The 21,229-nt window shown below is 37.7% G+C and overlaps 1 protein-coding gene across 2 annotated transcripts in view; it reads left to right on the forward strand.

The window, feature by feature from the left end:
- Fgf12 (fibroblast growth factor 12) overlaps positions 1–20,985 on the forward strand; it is a 533,458-nt gene extending 512,473 nt beyond the window's left edge. For both annotated transcript variants that reach the window (XM_059277387.1, XM_059277386.1), the window contains 2 exons: positions 5,073–5,271; positions 20,733–20,985. In XM_059277387.1, the coding sequence (XP_059133370.1) occupies positions 5,073–5,271; positions 20,733–20,851 (318 nt within the window). In that variant the 3' untranslated portion in view covers positions 20,852–20,985. The remainder of the gene's footprint in view (positions 1–5,072; positions 5,272–20,732) is intronic.
- Positions 20,986–21,229: the final 244 nt, after the last annotated feature.

The raw sequence follows: 21,229 nt of genomic DNA on the forward strand, positions 1-21,229 counted from the left end.
GCTCTGTGAGTTCGAGGCCAGCCTGGTGTACAGAGAGAGTTCCAGGACAGGCACCAAAGCTACACAGAGAAACCTTGTCTCAAAAAACCAAAAAAAAAAAAAAAAAAAAAACCTTTGAGAAACTGAAGGAGGGAAAGCTCAACATCACCTAATGTTACTATGAATAACATCTTTCATGGGTCTATAGCATAGAGAGATCAAGAGAATTTCATCATTATCATGGGAAGTGCAGTGTGGTCAGGAACTGGCATTTAATGAGAACTGTGTCAGTATAGTCAACTATGAAAAAAAAAGATAGAGCAGTTTTTCCATATGTTCATTGGACTCTCTGAATTTCCACCTCCTTATTCTTCATGATATTCCAATCTTCCAAGAAACTACGTTTAAATGAAACTAGTAACTGTCTGTACTGCCAAAAGTAAAGCCTGGCCAAGAATGAAATAGTTGTCAACTACAGACTAGGAAGGCAGAGACCATGTAGATCAGAAAGCTAAATGGATAAAAAGGAGTCAGGAGTAAATCTGACATGAAAGGGCATCCAAGTACAGCATACACTTTGAAGATGTGAATCTGGAATTCTACAGGGTCAGACTGGAACCAGATGGGATGGGAAGATCTTGAGAGGGATACTGGGGTGAGCTTCATGGATTTGGGGGATGATTTGGCATTCATTCATCATCTGGATTGAGCTGGGTGGATGTTCTGAACTTTTGAAAACAAGGCTAGGCTCGAGAAATGTTCAGAAGGTGAGAAGGAGCTTGTCACAGGCTTCTAAGGCTGTGCAACCAAAGCACAGCAAACTCTGATAAATATTTTTTTCTGAACACTATCAATCTATTCATACTCTACTGAAGTAATTCATATTCTAATGAATGAATAATTGTTAAATTACTGATTGGCTTGTATCAAAAGCATTGCCCTCTTCTACATACATGATGCGCTGGTGGGGAGATTCTGCTTCATCAAAACATGTTTCTATAAACTTCACTGTAATTTCTATATTAAGCTAAGAGCTCAGGATCACAGACATTAGGAAAATTCAGAAGTTGCAATGTGAATTTTCAAGAGGGAAAATTCTTCCTCATTATACTGCCCTTGGCTCTGTTTTCAGTATTGATCAAGGCATTCTAGGGTCTTGTCACCTTTGGCTCCCAGGCTGTCTTCACTGCACACGAGATGTGCTGTCAGTCTGGACAGTTTTGAATAATCTTGGAATCCATCTGAATATACGTGATTGTCTAAGTCTTGGCCAAAGACTTTTAAATGACTGTGTACTTCATTTCAAGTATGCTTGTGCATGCCTTTCTAGATGATAGACACCATACAAATGTGTGACAAAAGCACAGAATTTAATAGTTTGTTATGTGACAAAACAATCATTTTGTCACATGGATAATGTTAACATGGGGCTGTGTAAATTCTGAAAGTTTATAACTTGTGTCCAATCTGTATCAACTCTTTGAAATGTCTTCTTTTTCACTTGAAAAATACGAAATTCAGATTTTAGCCACTTACTTGGAAGTCTCATGACATAATATATATTGGTGATAGAAGCACAATCTTAATTGCTAGGCACTCCAAGGTTTCTATTTTTTTACTATACAAAAAGAATGCAATAGAAAATATAATATAAATTCACTGGTGCCCAACTGTATGTTGAAATTGAAATAACAGTTATATGGTAGAGGTTATACTGAAAATCATTGCCCACGGATAACTGATGACATGAGGTTTCTCCCTGGAATCTCAAAGCTCCTTGACATCTAGGGATAATACTATGTTTATTTAGTATTGAGATAGATGAAGAGATAAAAGCATACATGGGCCGGGCGGTGGTCGTGCATGCCTTTAATCCCAGCACTCGGGAGGCAGAGCCAGGCGGATCTCTGTGAGTTCGAGGCCAGCCTGGGCTACCAAGTGAGTTCCAGGAAAGGCGCAAAGCTACACAGAGAAACCCTGTCTCGAAAAACCAAAAAAAAAAAAAAAAAAAAAAGCATACATGGTTATCTTGGGTTTGTGTATGCACATATTCATGTGAGTGCACTTTCATGAATGTGCATGCGTGTGGAGGTCACTATTTCAGCTGGACTGGCTAGTCAATAAGTCTCAGAAATCCCTCTGTCTCTGCTGATCCAGACTGAGAATATGGACACTAACGTTTTCATTTGGGTTCTGTGGGATCTATCATAGTTTCTCATGCTTGCACAGCAAACATTTTACCTACTAAGTCTTCTCCCAACTCCTCAGCCTAGTTTTAAAAGAAAATAGCCCAATTTAAACTTTTTCTAAATCTTTTGATTTAGTTCTACAAGAAAACTGGACCTTGGTTTTCTTACAGACTGACAATATTGGAAGATAGCGGGACTGCCAGGAGGGAAAGCATAGTGGGAGTGCCTTAGGTCAACCAGGAGTGTGGTCTTCAGAAGGACTGGGAGAGCCATGTCTGTCTCTGGCTTTGCATTTTGTGAAATGTTCTTTTTCCCTATCTCTCTCTTCTACCATCTATCTAGACCCCTTTCAGCCTCTAAAACAACCAGCTCAATAAACCATTTTTAATGGCTTTTAATCTTTACTTGCTTCAGGGAGTGCATCAGTTTGAAAAACAGACCATTACCGGGCTGGGGGTGTAGTTCAGAACAGAACACTTGCCTAGCATACACGAGGCCTGGGTTCAGTGCCTAGCATCAAAACCTGAAAAGCCTTGTAATTTTCACTAATTGAATCTGTACTTCTTTAATCCTGATACTTGGCAATGATTCTACTCTTCCTTGGTAGTATGGATATAATGTCATAAAGAGCACACATTGTTAAGACCAGTGTTGCCAGGTAAGAATGATTTTATTCTCTCCCCTCATCTTCTCCAGCCAATTTGTTTCTCTGATTCTTTATTATGGAAATATAACTTACACACAATAAAATTCACATTTAAAGACTTAAAGTTTGTTGGATTTTAGTATTTCTACAAAGTTACACAAATATCAGAACTACTTAATTCCGACTCATTTCCGTCTCTCCAGGGAAGCCGTCATTCTCTGTTTTATTCCAACTCCGTGGTAGCACTTGACATCCATTATTTCCCATCTCTGAAATTGTTTGCTCATTATATGCGATATTACAAACCCTGTTGTAATATTTCATATAAATGGAATCAAATAACATGTAGTGTTTGCATCATGGAGCCTAATGGTTTTGTGTTCCACTTAGCATAATGGTTTTAAGGCTCATTTATATTGTCATATGAATCAGTATCCTGTTACTCTTATCAATGAACAGTAATACATTATACAGCTATGCCACATTTTGTAGATCTACTCATCATTTGATAGATACTTGAGTTGTTTCTGTAGTCAATACTACTATCAACATTTATTTATAAATTTTCTTATGGACATGTTTTCACTTCCTATAGGTGCATGTCTAGCAGTAGAACAGGTGGATCATTGCTAACTTTATGTTTACTCTTTTGGGAAGATGCAGGTTATTTTCTCATCTGTTACAGCATTCTATGCTCCCACCAGCAATGTGCGAGAGTTACAGTTTTTTCTACATTCTTATCCTAATCAACACTTTTAACTGGGAAGTTTCCACCACCACCATATTACAGAATATCTTATTGTCATGTATTTCCAAGATTACCAGGATAATTTCTTAGAATGAAGAGTACTCTAAGAAGTCTCATTTCTAGTTTTAATGTAAATAGTGTTAATGTACTATTACTACTATTACTGTGCTTCCACTTTCTCAGTCTCATTTTTGTTCAGTAATATGAAAGTCATTTTCAAATCAAAGGAGTCCCTTTGGTGGCATCTTTACCACTTACAGCCTTCACTAGCCTCCTACTTGTTTATCTCTTAGGAGTGTCATCTATAAGGATGTGGTTCTTATAGATGATACTATAAGAACCTACCAGCATTATTTTTACACAGTCATCACTTATGGAATTCTCTGTTTAAATGTACCGAATTGTGAGGCTTCACATTGGGAACTTTCCAGCATGTAGTGACAAAGACTTTTTATGGCAAGCATGTTTGGAAAGAAAGAAGGAGTGGCATGAGGGGGGTTGGCACGGGGGTGGGTGGGTGGGGAGGTTACTTGCTTATAGCTGGATAACATGCTGTCCCGTTTTTCGTTTGCTTATCTCAAAAGGAGATCTTTATCTTTAGAATATAAATGTGTTTTATCTTTAGAAAAACATATTTAATTCTTTGATGTTTTAAGATAGGATTTTATTGTATTGATTAAAAAATTGTATTATACATCATTAGAAACAGAAGCAGTGAGTCTGAGAGGCGAGTCTGAGATTATAAACAATTAAGAGGGAATTCTCGCATTGGCTTGTAATTTTACTTTCATGCATCTTTTAACTAACTCTTTAGCACTTGGATTTTCTAATTTAAGAGATGAGACTGAAGTAGATGGTCTTAAGATTTCTTCCTGGAATAACAGCATCCTTCTATGTTTCATTGAGGATTCTTCAATAGGAGTATTTTCTCCTACTGCTTTACTCCTAAGGTTGTTATATCTAAGTTCTGATTATTAAGTATGCCTCATTTTAAATGAATTAAAGGGAAAGCTACAGGCATCAAGCAAAGTAACAGCATACTGATGCATTTAGGGAACAAGTTTTGCTGAGTTATAGATTTTTGTGAGTATAGAATATTCCCTTCAAAAACATCTGGTGTGCCTGTGTTGGCTGTGGTTGCCTTTTGATTTTGGTTCCTAGGGATAAGAACTACTGTTTTAAGTCCATGTTAACAGCCACTAAATGAGGACTGACCAAACACTGATTTATAAGACATTTTACTTGCTAAGATTTTAGACCTATCTAGGGCCTTAGTCTCCAATGAGTGACCATAGCTGAGCAGTTGTTTTCTCTGAACTAAAAGTTGGTTGTAAAAAGAACCTTGAGTTTTGATTGTGTACAATTACTCTCTATGTGGGTGCTAACTGAAATTTTGTACAGCTTCCTTTGCTTTTTTCTGAACACTGGGTATATGTTTGAGACTGGCTGGATGCAGCCATTGCTGATTCCTTACTAATTCCTTTCTCATTTACTGTGTTTATTTTTGCAGGACGTTTTTACCCCAGAATGCAAATTTAAGGAGTCTGTGTTTGAAAACTACTATGTGATCTATTCTTCAACCCTGTATCGCCAGCAGGAATCAGGCCGCGCATGGTTTCTAGGACTTAATAAAGAAGGTCAAATCATGAAGGGGAACAGAGTGAAGAAAACTAAGCCCTCATCTCATTTTGTACCAAAACCTATTGAAGGTATGAGAGCAACTTCTTTTCTTCCTTGGACCCTGATCTATGTGTTGGGAGTGGTGCTTCTTGTCTCCTGTACTGTAGGCTCTGCCTGAAGTGAAATGATGGAGCAAAGATTCAGAAAATATAGTAAGAATATTCACAGCAAAGAGAAAAATAGAGAGCAGAGAACTCTTGTAAATATGTGGCACTTAGAAAAAATGTGCTTGAATATGGAAGTTAGAAAATTTTTGAATATAGAATATTAGTGTCAGTTACTATTTGGAATGTAATTTCCTTCTTTGTTGAATGCTATTTAATTTTTTAGAATACCTCTGAAAAAATTAATACTATTATTACAGAGCTTAATTTTTTCCAATTAGTTTTATAAATAGGTGTGATGCTGATCTCTTCATCCCTGTGAGAAAATACAGTAACATTTTGTGCAAGTTTTCTTCACATTTGTAAGGAACAATAGTGTGTTGTTTTATTTAATCTGCAGAATTTCCATTCTCATTTGAGCCTAACACTTGCCCATCTTTCACCACTTAAAACAGTGTTGAGTGTTTCAAATTGAGCAGGGAGTAAGCCCATTGAGAGAAACTATTTTTTTTCCCTCCAAAGTTCTCTACTTAGGATGATGAATGGCCATATTTGCAATGCAGACCAAAGAATTAATTATATATTGACACTTATCAATATAGCATTTTTCTCTGGAAACTATGATACTAACTTAAACCATGGCTCAGTCTCCTTCTCGGAGGAAATGAAAAGCAGGGAGGCAGTGCACTGCAGCCCTGACTTGGTCTGACATGCTCTCCTGTGAATGTTATAGATGTGGTCAGTTGGAGAGTGTGCACAATGCCAGCTGCACAGTGATCATACAGTACATGTGACTATAGCAGACTATAGCAGTCAATCACAGTCTAGCTCACATTATGTTATGTTCGGAACGCTGGGTGGAAGGGGACAGTCACTACTCCCAATGCCTCTTGAGCCTTTTCTCACACCTTGAGCCATTAGTCATGTGAAAGTGACCTTGTACTATAGTTGGCCTCATGTGTTCTATCCCACCTGCCCTAATTTTCATCCACTCGTCTGCTTAATAACTTTTGCAAAGAATGAATTAAAGAGTCCATACTGCTGCTGTTATTTTTCTCTGACTTCTTTACCAGAGGAAGTAAACATTATTTCTCATATCTTCTCTATGTTTTTCTGCTGATCATGTTCTAGACATGCCCATTGCTCCACTGTCTCTGCCCATTCATGGTTAACTCACTCTCAGAATGAATGGAATATATTTGTTTTTTCTCACACCTCTCTTTTGTCATGTGCACTATTTAGCATATCATAAAGAGATATTTAATCAGTTCTCAGTTGAACATGTGACGAAACAAGTCAGTGTAAAGACTAAGAACTATATTTTCCAGAGGATATGTTCCTAGAGGTATGAAATACGGTTACTAATGGCAATGGTGTAGCGGAACTGGGAATTAGAGGAAGTATTGTCATTTCTACAGAAAGGAATATATCACTAAGGACTAGGCCAGACTCATACAAATGGGGACAAGGAGGAATCATCCAGACAATGCCATTTCACGTACACTATGGTTAAAGGCAGAAATGAGCCTGCTTTGTAGGGCTGAGTAGAAGGTCCCTAGGAAATAGATACTACCACTATAGGAAATATATTCATTCTTAGGAATGCTTTGGCAAATAATAATTTCAACTCCTGTATCATTTTTAACAGTTAAGCTGATGTATTCATTTTTTTGCAACAGTATTACAAGGCTTTTAACAAACTTCAGTAAAGCTAGAAAAATATATTTTAAAAAAATCTATGTTTTATTTATTCTTTATATAGATGGTGGAGTCTTGCAGAACCCCTTCCACTCCATTCCCCCAAAGGAAACATCTGTAATCTGCCTCCTTAATTGGAGCTGGTTCTGTACTCTGGTTAGTTGAGTTTCCTCTTGGGGCGGATGGCCTTGTGCACATGTCGAAAAGAAATGCGTGGGATGACTGTGCTCAGAGTCCCAGATGCGCTTCAGTGTTCTGCTTATTGCTGCATTTTGTAGAAATAAGGGAAGGTACAAGAAGACTGTTACAATGCTATAAATTAGAAGTAAGATTGGCCTCACACAACGTGTGCCAATGGCAGGTTACTCATGCTATCCTCTCAGAAACTGAATCTGGAGGGGAGCTCTTTCAGAAATGGTGCCATGGTGTCCCAGTTTGGGGACCTTGGCTGCTTGAATCTTTCACATCTTTCATCTTAGTGCCTTGCTGGGATTCTTTAGATCTGCACAGTGCAGCCAGAATGATGCACAAAATAGAGCTCCAGGTAGAGTGCACCCCTAAACCTGTGCATTGCACTCTTAGCAAAACTACACACACTGTGTGTGACCCTTCCAGATTCAGAGGGCAAAGAAGAACTGGAAGAAGGGATTTAAAAAATCTATGTTTTCGTGTCAGCATAGTCTCCAATAGCTGCCACACAATCTTAACACCTCAGTAGCAACACCTAGACGGTTAGCCATACTTAGGTACAGAGGAGATGAACATGTAGCCTTTTGATGGATGGCTTCATGCCAAATATAGATTCAGGTCTGGGAGAACAATGGTAGAGTGGGCACTGAGACATCAGTTTCTGCTTCTGGATTTAAGCTTTTTCACCTTAGAATGTCTCAGGTTCCCTTACTGGCATCATTTTAATTGTTTGTTTTAATTTTGCTTTTACTGGTGAATTATAAGGATTTCCCCTTGACACTGGAAGGAAAATAGTCTCTGTTTTTAAATTGGATTCACTAATACTTTAATTTAATTCCAAGGTCCTTTGATGAGTTTCATTTGCAGGAAATAACTCCTAGGTGTGTGATAAGACTCACTTCTGAAGATGGAAACTTAGCTGCTTTCTCATCAAGGACCATTTAATTCTCTATCGATGTATTTGCCATTTTTCTTAAAGAACAAAGTATACTTAATCGAACAACATTGGTCAAGTTTTATAATCCTTTCTTCTTCTAGGTGGTGTTTTAAAGTATACCTCAATTATTTTCTCATTTTTAAGAAATAGTTTCTAGAATAATTTGTTTCACAAATGTTGAAGTTGAAGCAAAGAAGTAAGTGTGTAATTAGTCCCAAATCATGGAATCTGTAAGTAACAGAGCTGGAATTCAAACCAGAGCAGTCTGCCTCACGCAGTCAAGTGCTGAACTTCCATGAACATGGGTGACAACGGGCTGGTCTGAAGTCAGAAAGGCTGTGGATGTAATCTAATTACTAGACAAAAGGATTCAATGATCTTGAACTTATGTCTACTTATGATTGCTTATCCTTTTCTTCTCTTGGAATATACTACAGTGTAGAAATAAAACTCCTTGCAAATCCTTGAAGAAATTCATGCTCTTGTAAATTACTTGATAAACACAAATTTGTCAGGTCCTTATGCTTCATATATATTCTGTTATAATTGTCAAAATATGCAAAATTTGAAACATTTTCCATCAATTCTCTATGCAGCTATATTTTATACCATTGGGTTTCTATTTGTAAGAAAGATAATTGAGGTTATGTTAGGTTTTTCTTTTCTGTGTACCAGAACTTCTTCCTTCCTGGTGGGTTTCCAAACTATTCTTGCTATATACAATCTATCAATTTAGTATTCACTAGGAAGGTTGTATATATTATCTCTATTTAAAAGAATCACAATAGCCCTAGTTTAATTTTTCTTTTATAGATGAGATGACTAGTATTTAAACCAATAAGTAAAGTGTCCAAAATCACAAGTCTACAAAAATTCAACAGTGAGATTACAATCCAGGAATCCCAGACCCAGTGCCTCAGCACTTGACCCTACATTATACTGCCCTGTGATTGGGAGCAAGCTATGAATATCCAGCTACCCAGAGAAGTCAGTGATGATGAGATGGCAAAGTAGAAATGCTGTACCATGTGTTAGTTAGTTTTCTGTTGCTATGATCAATCACCATGAGCAAGGCAATTTACAGAAGAACAAGTTTATTTTGGTTTATTGTTCTCAAGAGTTAGAGTCCAGCCTGGTGGTCATAGCATGGAATTAGACAGCAGGAACAGAAGCTGAGAACTCACATCTTGAACTGCAAACAGAAAACAGAGAAGGCAAATCCATTGTAGAGCAAGGCCTTAAACACTCAAAGCCCACTCACCCCTAGTCACATTCTTCCTTCAGCAAGACAGCACCTCCCAAACCTTCCCAAACACTATCACCAACTGCAGACCAGGTATTCAAATGCCTGAAACTATGGGGCCTGTGTCTCATTCAAACCACTATAGACCATGATAAAAAAAACACATACTAAGCTGGTTTTTCAACCCAGAAGAATTAAGACAACTGTCTATGAAGTGATATAAAAATGCATATTGAAGATGAGTGGATGTGACCATTAATGAAGTATCATGTTCAAACTGAATTAAAAATAATTAAGAATGCATTGCCTTTGTACCTGTTAACTTAAATATGATAATAAAAAGGGAAAGTTTACTTCAAAAACTAATAAGATTTAGAATGAATGCATTTAAAAAATGAAGATTTAATAATCTTAGAAATAAATAACTCAGTGAGCTACCCAGTCGTACAGTTTGCTGCCCAGTGGAAGTGCCCTTCCCTAGTATATATAGACACAGTGAGTAGACAGAAAAAGACATTCCATGCTAAGTGAAAACAGTAGCAGACATAAGCACCTATATTTATATCAGATAAAATATACTTTGAGATAAACCATATAAAGAGGCAAAGAAAGAGACCAGTTCAACAAGGAGCTATAACAATTATTATAAACTTATATAATACATAAATAAGATATAAAATGCTTATATACTTATTATGTTTAATGCTCTTAATTTCCCACTATGTAAAATAATTTGGGATAAATGACTTCTAAAGTTTTTGACAATGAAATTGTATGGTCCCCCACACAAGTTTATAGTTGCTTTTTTTTTTTTTTGGCTTTGGCACATCTACTGATGTCTAACAGGTACATTGTTAGTTTGATAAACTAAACTCAATCTGTAATACTATGGAGTTGTTTATGTATTCACCTTTTCATTACACACCATATGAAAATCAAAATATGAATAACTTGTAGGCTTGGGTTTTGGTTAAAAGCAGGCTCCTACTGTGGAAGGTAAAGACTAGTTTAAAACATTATATAGAAAGTGCTCCAAACCTTTTAAGAGCATCAATAATTTGTAATAGTATTTATCTCCAATCATAGATTTTTAGCTTCAATTAATATCTTACCATGGAGGAAGGGGACATGATGGACAGAGCTGGAGAAATCACTCTGCATATAAGATCACCAGCTGCTTTTCCAGAGGATCCAGCGTAGCTTAAGTTTTCCTGCCTGGCCCACAGTCAGGATATATCTCTTTCACCTCCCAGTCCCACAGCCTCTCAGACCCGACCAAGTAAACACAGAGACTTATGTTGCTTTCAAACTGTATGGCCTTGGCAGGCTTCTTGCTAACTGTTCTTATAGCTTAAATTAATCCATTTCCTTTAATCTATACCTTGCCACATGGCTCGTGGCTTACCGGCATCTTCACAAACTGTTTCTCATCATGGCGGCTGGCAGTGTCTCTCTGACTCAGCCTTCCACTTCCCAGCTTTATTCTTCTCCTTGCCCCGCCTACACTTCCTGCCTAGCCAACGGCCAACCAGTATTTTATTGATTAATTAGTAACACATTTGCCATACATCACACAGCACTTCCCCCCTTTTCTTTTTTCAAAAGGAATGTTTTAACCTTAACAAAATAAAATTACATATCATTTGGGAATTTGGGCGTAGCTTCTCTTACTACTTCCTGCTGGAGGGGGGCGCTGTATCTTATGAGGAAACAAAGAAAATTTTAGAATTATGGAATAGTCCATGAGGGTGTATCTTCTGAGCCAGTTGCCTTCAAATCGTTCTGGATGTTGGATCATCTGGGCCATGGTGTCATCGGAGATCTTTCAGGGGGTCTTGGCTGGTCAAACCTGATGTATCTTAATCTGGAACAATTCCATAGCCTTTGGCTTTCTGTGGGAACAAAAGCAGAGACTCCTTTCCAAAGTAACATATCCTTACATCCAAATTTTGAAGTCAAGGTATCTTTAAAATATACATTTTGGCATAACTCAACAGCTTTTACAATCAAATGTTTTTCTGCAGTTAAAAATCCCAAAGACAACACAATCCAGATTCTCTGTGTAATATCCATTTTTACGTGGCTTATTTTTTATACTACCTTTACTGTCTCTTTAAAGTCTTTATTTTTTAAAACTATGTATTTGTTTCTATAACTCTATATATCACCTTTTTTGTCTCTTTCAAGCCTACGTATCTTTTACACACATTGTAAACTATTACATCTGAATCTGTCTTATTGTGAATCTCTTGCCTTAAACTGCAGCAGCTGTGGCTGCTGGCTCCATGGGTCTATGCTTTTATCCAAGCAGAGTGCAGCCCAGAAACCTCTTTTTTTGTTTTGTACTAATAAAGGCCAAATCCACCACGCAGCTTAATGTGCCACTTGCAGAGGCCTCATTCCCGCCATACTGCAAGTCGAGCCTGCACACTAGGAACCCACCAGTAGCTCAAATCAGCAGCTGCCGCTCATTTGAGAGAGACAATTAGGAACTGTTTTTAGCTCCATTTTAGAATCTTTTCTCAGTTTTTAGGTGGGAACTCTTGCCACCACGTTGGGCACCATTTGTAGCTTAAGTTTTCCTGCCTGGCCCACAGTCAGGATATATCTCTTTCACCTCCCAGTCCCACAGCCTCTCAGACCCGACCAAGTAAACACAGAGACTTATGTTGCTTTCAAACTGTATGGCCTTGGCAGGCTTCTTGCTAACTGTTCTTATAGCTTAAATTAATCCATTTCCTTTAATCTATACCTTGCCACATGGCTCGTGACTTACTGGCATCTTCACATGCTGTTTCTCATAGTGGCAGCTGGCAGTGTCTCTCTGACTCAGCCTTCCACTTCCCAGCTTTATTCTTCTCCTTGCCCCGCCTACACTTCCTGCCTAGCCAACGGCCAATCAGTGTTTTATTGATTAATCAGTAACACATTTGCCATACATCACACAGCAATCCAGGTTCAATTCCTAGCAGCCACATGACAGCTCACAACCGGCTGCGATTCCAGTTCCAGGAGATTTAAGTCTCTTCTGGCCTTTTCAGGCACTGTATGCATGTAGCATTCAGATAAACATACAGACAAAACACCTACATATGTAAAATAAAATAAAACGTAGAAGAGAGAAGAGGAAAGAGAGAGATAAAGAAATAAATAGATGATGATGATGAAGATAGATAGATAGATAGATAGATAGATAGATAGATAGATAGATAAAAATGGGAGCCATCCCTTAAGGATGGGAGGTAATGTCTCATCTCCTCTGATAGGATGTGCAGCACTTTTTGTAAGTACTTTAGTGTAAAGTCACACACTCTGATGGAACGTTGCATTAAATTTACATATAAAATAGTTTAGACATATTTCCTTTATTAAGTTAGTGAATGAATAAAGTACAGTTTTATGGGCTATTTCTGTCATTGATAATTTGTTATTTCCTTGTCTGTTTCTTCTGAATCAAAACCTAAGATGAAAAGTATTTTAGCCATAAACTGTATTTTGAAGGAAAGAGTTTTATTTTTTTAATGATCTCTCCATGGTCTAATTATAAAGCATATAATTGGAAGATAGTTTTAGAAAAGAAATGTGAAATAATAGCACTGCAATTAAGCATGTATCTGTTTAAACAAGTGGTTGTTGGTTTATTTTTAATGTTCAAGAAATTCTTTATAAATCTGTTAACCCACTGCTTATACCATTACCACCCCGACAGATCCCAGCACTGCATGATGAATGGGCTGTTCTCTTGTGAAGTACATTAGCCCTAGGTGGTAGAAAGCCAAAGTGTGTTATTTTAGTGTTGTGATTGATTTTGTTTTCTTCAAACATCTTTGCCTTTATCCCACTCCTGTGTTGATTTCCTTTGAGTGTTAAGATTCCTAAAATTAAGTTTTCCAGCTAAAGGATCTGTAATTCTTACACAGATAACATGATAATAATTACTCACTTGCCCATTCCCTTCAATCCTTCACTCTCTGGTGTTCCACGTAAGGACAATGTTAATGAGGGGTTGCAGATACATGTGCTGGATGGATTGACTTGGTGTTTAAGCCCATTGCTATGTACGCTGCACATAAGCCTCTACTTACTCGTCCCTAGAATTTACGACAACAGCACAGGCTCATTGATTCTCAGAGCATTATTCCACCATGGAAAAGTGACACCCCAGATTTAAACTGTCTTTGGGTGACCTCCCCCTCCAGTATCAGATAGAGGGCAAAAGACTCTTTGACAAAGAAAAAGATAGAAACACTTCATTTTCTCCACCCTCCTCCTCCATAAGCTTATTACTCAGCTCTTGCAGGTGGTTGAGTAGTTATAATCAAATTATTCCCCCTGAAAAACAGTGTGTGTGTGTGTGTGTGTGTGTGTGTGTGTGTGTGTGTGTGTGTGTGCGTGTGCGTGTGCATTATCCAAAGACTTTAAGTTTCCAGGACTGAGTACTGGAGAAAATAAGATATTACCAAAGTATTTATCAATTGAAACTCATCCCTATAGAAGTATTCAGTGTCTCAAATTTTGCCAGTTTAAAAACAAAATGCCTTTAAATATTTTTCTTTAGAAAACGGTCATTGCCTTATTGTCTTCTATCTTAAAGAAATGCTGAGGATGATATGACATAGGATGAAGAAAATCTCAACTCGAGATTGTAGAGCAGAGAGTCCCTTCCACAGCTATACAGTGAGTCACCAAAGAGAAGGACCCTGGGTTCCTAAGGTTGTGAAGCTCCAAATGGGAAGGTGAAGACCACAAACATATATAAAACTATCAGGAACAAGAACTAGATGGTTCATATGCACAGAGTCTCTTTTGGGCTGGACCATACTAAAGATAACTACATAGAGATGGATTCCCCAAACTTCCCTGGCACAGCATATTGCAGAAAGGATATTCACACGGGCACTCTGACTCTCTCTTTGTCTCTCCCTCCCTTCTTCCTGTTCCACCCTCTCTTCTTCCCTCCCCTTTTGAGTTTCCCTTTCCCAATTGTAACTCTTCACAGCAACTTTCTGCTAGTCTCTGAGATGAATCTTTAATAAAATGTCCCCAATCTTTAATGAAAAGTCCCCCAACACATTCCTCACTCACTTTTATCTCTCTTTTACACTTGAATATTGTTCCTTCTCTCTTTTCAGATAAAGACATAAATCTTCTGTTGTTCATAATTTCCCAACCTCTGTTATAAACATTTCAGCATACTGGGGACTTCCTTATGATCTGTTACCTTCAAACAAGTGTTTAACTCACTCCCACAGTTCCAGAGAGATTCCATGTGACATTAATTAAGGTGTGGAATTGCTTCATGCTAATTGCCCAGGCCCTTCTATGATCTGCTATTAAGACAGCTGGATATTTTTAATGGTACATTAACTTACAGAGCAATTTAACCTTTCCATTTCTTGGAAATTAGAGAAGGCCAAAGAAGATTTGATTAAACTGTCAGTAATAAAAACATGTTAGTCATATTTAATTCTTCTTTCATAGACACTGATAAAAGACATGGATTATGAGTTTCACTCAAAACAGAGGGTCTACTGTCTCCATTTGGATGGAGAATTTGTCAGTAACAACTACAATGGCCATGTACGAACATCCGACAACCTACTTCCTGATGCTGGTGACTGTCACAGCTGGCCACATCACCACTCAAAGTCCCCATTTTCTTCTCATCTGTAAAGAATCGAGTAGTGATGTAAAAGGAGTCAGTGAGCCACAGCTCTGCAGCCTTGTCCTCTCTGTCCAACACTGCTGTTTCCATCTGTTGAATTAGACGGATTATCATTTCATTGTCACCAAGACCTTGATAATAAGCTGATAGCTTATTATCTCCATTTTAATTGGGAGAAAACTCATTTTAAGAAGCATAAAGTAATTATCTCAGATCCACATATCTTCCAACTTCAGACCTCACATTTTTCCTACACACACACACACACACACACACACACAGGTTTTGTCATTTTTCACAACTAATCAGCTTATTTATTTCAATGATTCCTGTGATTGTGAATTCTCTGTTTGAGAGTTAAAATCTGCACAGGCAGGATGTATATACATGAATTCGTTGCTTAGAAGGTGACACCACTGATTTTCATACAGTAATTAAATGTGGCATCTTTGTAAATACATTGTTCTTCAGATTCTCCTGGAGGATTCGTTAGAGCACAAAGTGTAGGAACCTCACCCTCTGAGGGTCGGGCTATGTCCAAGAATGTCCCTTCTTAAGTTCTATGTGCTGCTGTTGCTGGTGTGAATGTGTGTGTGTGTGTGTGTGTGTGTGTGTGTGTGTGTGTGTGTGTGTGTGTTGGGGGAGTTGTCACACTTTAATAAACAGGAACGCAGGAGATTGTTAGAAGCAAAGGTCTTTGGGCTCTTTGTTTTCTAGACTCTACAACTTATCATATGTTCCTGTGGAAGAAAGGGAGGGTTTGTGATTAGCTTTCCTGATTCATTTTCTTTGCCTATGAAGATAAAGGAGATTTAAAAATAAAAAATATCAGTAAACTAAAAATCTTGGTAAATGTGACCTACTACGCAGTGCTCACTTCCATTCAAAATCATCCATTTTACAGTCACACAAGTACGTTCTAGATTAAGATTCAGGATTTTAGAGGAAGGGAAAGATTCATTGACTTTGAGGAAGAAGTTCATCTGTATCCCAAACAGGGATACCTGTAATTAGGCAACGAACATTTTGATATTCATATGGAAAATGATCATGGAACACTTAGTTAAGTGTCATTCACCATAAGAGGGAATTTGGTACTATTGAAGAAAACAATTCTATGCATTTAGGTGGATAAATAACAAATGGGCAAACACTTAAAACTGTCACTAGAGACTAGTCCCAAAGGAAAAATATCTCAAACCATCTTATGTGGTAATCAAAGCAAATCTTTCATTAGACATTATGAATTAATAATATTTAAAAAGCACTGAAATTTAGTAATATTAACCAATGATCTGAGGGCAGTGTTTGTCCAGGCAAAATAAACAGGAATTACAAACATCCGAGGTAATCCAATATTTCTGATTATGAACAAGAATGGCAGTTTGTCTGGATGCAGTTGATTTTAGGGGAAAATGGTTTGTTAAACTCCAGAGAACTTGAGACCTTGTAATTGCCATAAGGCATTATGTTTTCTCTTTAATGTTTTGGGAAAGCATTACACACTTGGAGGAAGATTGCAAGGCAAAGTGCTAGAATCTTTTCTCGGTGGAGGTAGCTCAGACCCGGGGGTCTAAAGGAGAAAAGAATGACTCTGTTTATTTTGATGCTAGACCTAGTAGAGCATTCTAATTTAATGGCTCCAGGATGTTAGACAGCAAGAAAGAAATCATTGGTGACTGTCAAGCTTGGTATAAGAGCAGCTGGTGAATGATGGTGGTGTTTATTAAAATGAGGAAGAAGAGAAGAGGGATGGTTTTATTGTCAGAACAAAGTCAGCAAAAATCATGTCCTCACATTATAAGCTTGAGCTTCATTAAGAAAATAATGGAGGGGTGCCACTTAGTGAGTGTGTGTACAAATGTGTGTTGTCTCAATATGTCAACTGTTCCTAGGCGACATTTTAAAGCATAATGTGGTCCCTTAGACCAGGTTTTCTCAACCATAACACTCTTGCAGTAGATGCTTATTCTCATGTGAATCTGGTAAGGTTGGAAGTAGCACTGAGAATTTAAAGGTGAAATAACAGAAAAGGTATAGGTTCTATCTCTTGGGAAGGATGACAATTGTCATTTCTCACTGTGGCTGTACCACCTCCTCTGAGCAACAATACATAAGTGTTCCAATTTCTTCACATACCTGCCAACATTTGTTACTTTCTACTTATTGTTTTTAGTATATATGTGTCATATTTGTTTTCAAAATCATTCCTTGATGACAATAGCAATATTTAGTGAAAGTAAGGCCAACTTTAAATATTAATTAATATGCAACCACAATAATGTAAATATTGTCTAATATCAGTTAGTGTGTTGAATCTTGTTTAGATCAGATCTCCTGACTAGACAGGCACATCCTGGCTCTGCCACTGCTCAGCCCTTGATATTAGGGAAGTCATTTACTTTTATTTATGTTTAAAAATGAAGATAATAATTTCTTGCCTCTGGTGATCACAAAGTTATTCTATTCAGTAAATGAGAGGATCAATTTAAAGTGACTTTGAATACTTCAAAATGACAGATTTGTTTGTGGCATTAACAGTTTACATTTTGACTTACAATATGTTCGTCAGACATCTTATGCTTTGTCACTTCTTAAATTTTGTTCCATGATTTATGTTGAAGTATTCAGAACTTGACTCAAAGAAAGTTATTACAACTAGCAGAGGTGGCTGTCACCACACTGAAGAGTGCTTGTCCTTTCCCTGTCCCTTTTCTTCGTGTTGTAACTGAATTCAGTCGCACTCTGTACGTTTTAGTTCTAAAATCTGATTGGGAGCTGGAGCCCTTTACCTGTTACAGTCTAAAGATAGATGTTCTGCTGAGTTCCAGGACTTGTAAATGATAATGAAAAAGTAATTGGTTTAATAGTTCTCTGTCTCTGTCTCTATTCATCCCTCCCTCCCTCTTTTTCTCTTTCCCTCCCTCCCTCTCTCCCTCCCTCCTTTCTTCCCTCCCTCCCACCCTTCCTCTCCTCCTCCCTGCCTTGCTCCTTCCCATTTCTGTATTTGCATGCAATTCCCAGAATGACCTGGTTTTTCTTTGTCTTACAATCCAAATCCACTTTGTCAACAGAAATGTAGAGAATAAAATACCTATTTGATTCATTGGGTGGATGAGGGACAGTTTCTTTTAGTGACCTGGAAAACATACTTGTTAATCATTTGGTTTATTAAAACCCTGAATTTTATTATTCAGTTTAATAGGGTATATAAAGAGGGTAGTTGTTGGTCATGCAGCACTTGTGGCTGGCTGCCGCCTGCAGTGGCCATGCTGACAGAGGAGAGTACTGGTTGGCGGAAGAATCAGGATCCGTGGTTACCTTTCTAGAGCTTTATTGAGAGAGAGAGAGAGAGAGAGAGAGAGAGAGAGAGAGAGAGAGAGAGAGAGAGAGAGAGAGAGGAAACCACACGGAGGCAGGGGGCAGATGGAAGGAGAGAGAGTACAGAAAGAGAGGAAACACAGAGAGGGCACACCCGCTTTTTAGGCTGGGACCCCATCGCAGGCTGGTGACATAATTAAGGACATAATCCTTAACAGTAGTGACTGAATTACCCTAAAAGAAAAACTGCATCTTCTGTTGTAGCATTATTGAGTTTTACTTTGATAAACTATAAAATTCCAGAGGTCAGTTTGGAAATTTCTTTGCAGACTCCATTTCAAGGATGGCCAGTAGGGTTCAATTATTGAAAAATTTGCCTGCAGCACTAATTTTAGTGCTAATATGTGTGTGTTTATAATTGAAGTGCTTTGTGTATATGTGAGAAATAGTAAATGCATAAAAATAAATTCTCAAATGTATAACTTGGGTAGAATCTATATAATGAGAAGGGAAGGGATGGTGCAACTCTAAGAAATCAACTATACAAAGACATTATTTAGTGGTTATCAAGCAATATCACACCCTTGAAGTTTTCCCCTAAGATGATTTTGAAGTCATCTGAGGTCTAATATTTTTTTCTGGGTATTTAAACAGAAAGGTTCTTTTTATCCATTGAGATGATGATTTAAGTGATCTGTGCTGGAGCCTGGAGACTGTGGGTTTTCACAGCCAATTAGGTGATAGAGTTCAGAAAACTGCTTCCTGGCAGCCTGTGGATTGTTTGCCAGTGGAATCACTTCATTACCTTTGAGTTGCCTGTGCATTAGCCAGTGGTAGATAAGTGGATATATCATGCACAAATAAAAGTTTGCCTTCACCTTGGAGATCTGGCACCTGCTCTACTTTCCTCAAAACAGAAATACAATTAAGAGCTAGGACACTTGAGGGACGTCAACAATCTAGTGGGCTGTACTATAAGATTTTTCTAGGATTCTTATTGTTATTGTTAAAGAAGTTGAATTACCTATTTACACCATTTAAAAACAACAGAATCAACTCTCTCAGCTATTAGTGCAAAGCTTACCTATAGGTTGCACTCTTCAACCAACGGCATTTGGAGATATTAGAAATATTCATGGAAATAAATGAAAGGTTTAAACATGTCATTCAGAAATAGATGTGTGATAGATACTCTTGCATAAGACATTGAAAAAGCATCTTTCATATCTATATTCTGTATTACTCAGAGAATGTGTATTGTATTTCATCAGCATCATCTGGTAGCTTAGTAAAAGCAGAGGATCCCAAATTCACCACAGAACTAATGGCTCATAAGTCACATAATAACAATTCCCATACGCAGTATAAATGCACAGTACTGCTAAATACACTACTAACACACTGGGGGGAAAAACTGTCTTTTTACTGAACTAGTGTCAGAAGAACCATGCTTTGTATTTTTGTGTTTTTGTATGTTTTGGAAGTAGTGGAATAGCTTAGATCTGAACAGTTTATCCTGTATTCTCTACAACATGTTTCTAAAATCTTAATGAATGGCATTATTTTTTTATATTTCTTGATCATTTTAGATGTTTGTTACCTATTCCTGCTGATAAAAATGCCATTTTTCCATCATAAAAGTGTGCCTGGGTTGACAGACAATAAGCAGCTAAGTAAGCCTATGGACCAAATAGTCCATCTCCTGAAGATGTAAATTCCCCAGTCTTACCCAAGAAAAAAAAAAATATTTGATTTTGGAAGCACCATGCAAATTACTGAACCATTGTAGTGATAATAGCCAGAATAGACAAAGATATTTATTTGTTCTTATTTTAAGAAGGAAAGTAACTCCTGATGCTTAAGTAAAATATGCCTATATAGACACATTCGTCTCTATCATAACAGCCCAGTGAGGTTAAAAGACTCATTGTGGTGATTGATCTTGTAAGAATAGCTATGAATTGGAAAACCCTACTCATTCTAAGTGATAACTGAACAAAAGCCGAGATAGCTCTCAGATGACAACCTTAGAGGCAGACAGAGAAGAGAGGATGCGATTTTAATCTTCCATTGAATAGCCACATTCCCTATTGGAGAGTAGCTAACTGTGCATGGGCTCTGGGCCTTAGTTTAGGTGAAGGAAGTCTGGGCCAATTAAGGAAATACATTGATATTTTTCTATTTCTCTATCCTCATCCAGGTATCACTTCTGATGAAGGGTGCTCTGAATATTCTAAATATTCTGAACATTCTAAAGTCAGATTCAGGAAGTTCATTGAAGCCATATCTACATTGATCATCATAAGTAATTTTTTGTGGTTTTTGCCTTCCAGTGTGTATGTACAGAGAACCATCGCTACATGAAATTGGAGAAAAGCAAGGCCGTTCAAGAAAAAGCTCGGGAACACCCACCATGAATGGCGGCAAAGTTGTGAATCAAGACTCCACATAGCTGAGAACTCCTCCTGTTCTGCCCTCCCCACCCTCTCCCTTCTCCTCCCGCCCCTTCCCCAATTTTCTCCAATAAATCCACCCCAACAAGAGAAAAAAATAATAAAACGGCATCACAGGACTTAGTAGCTGAGATTCTGCACTCAAAATCTTCCTTTGTGTAGGACAAGAAAATTGAACCAAAGCTTGCCTGTTGCAATGTGGTAGATAATTCACGTGCATAACAATTATTGCACATAAAAGCAAAGAAAAAAATAAATCAGGACTCCACAAACACTAAATTTAAGTGTGTTGTTATTAACAGAGGGCTAGTTGCAATGAAGACTATAATGCAGACAAAATACAGTCATTGAACTGATGGAAAAGGTTTTGAGAAAGC

Source organism: Peromyscus eremicus, chromosome 12 (genome assembly GCF_949786415.1).
Source record: "Peromyscus eremicus chromosome 12, PerEre_H2_v1, whole genome shotgun sequence".
NCBI lineage: Eukaryota > Metazoa > Chordata > Mammalia > Rodentia > Cricetidae > Peromyscus > Peromyscus eremicus.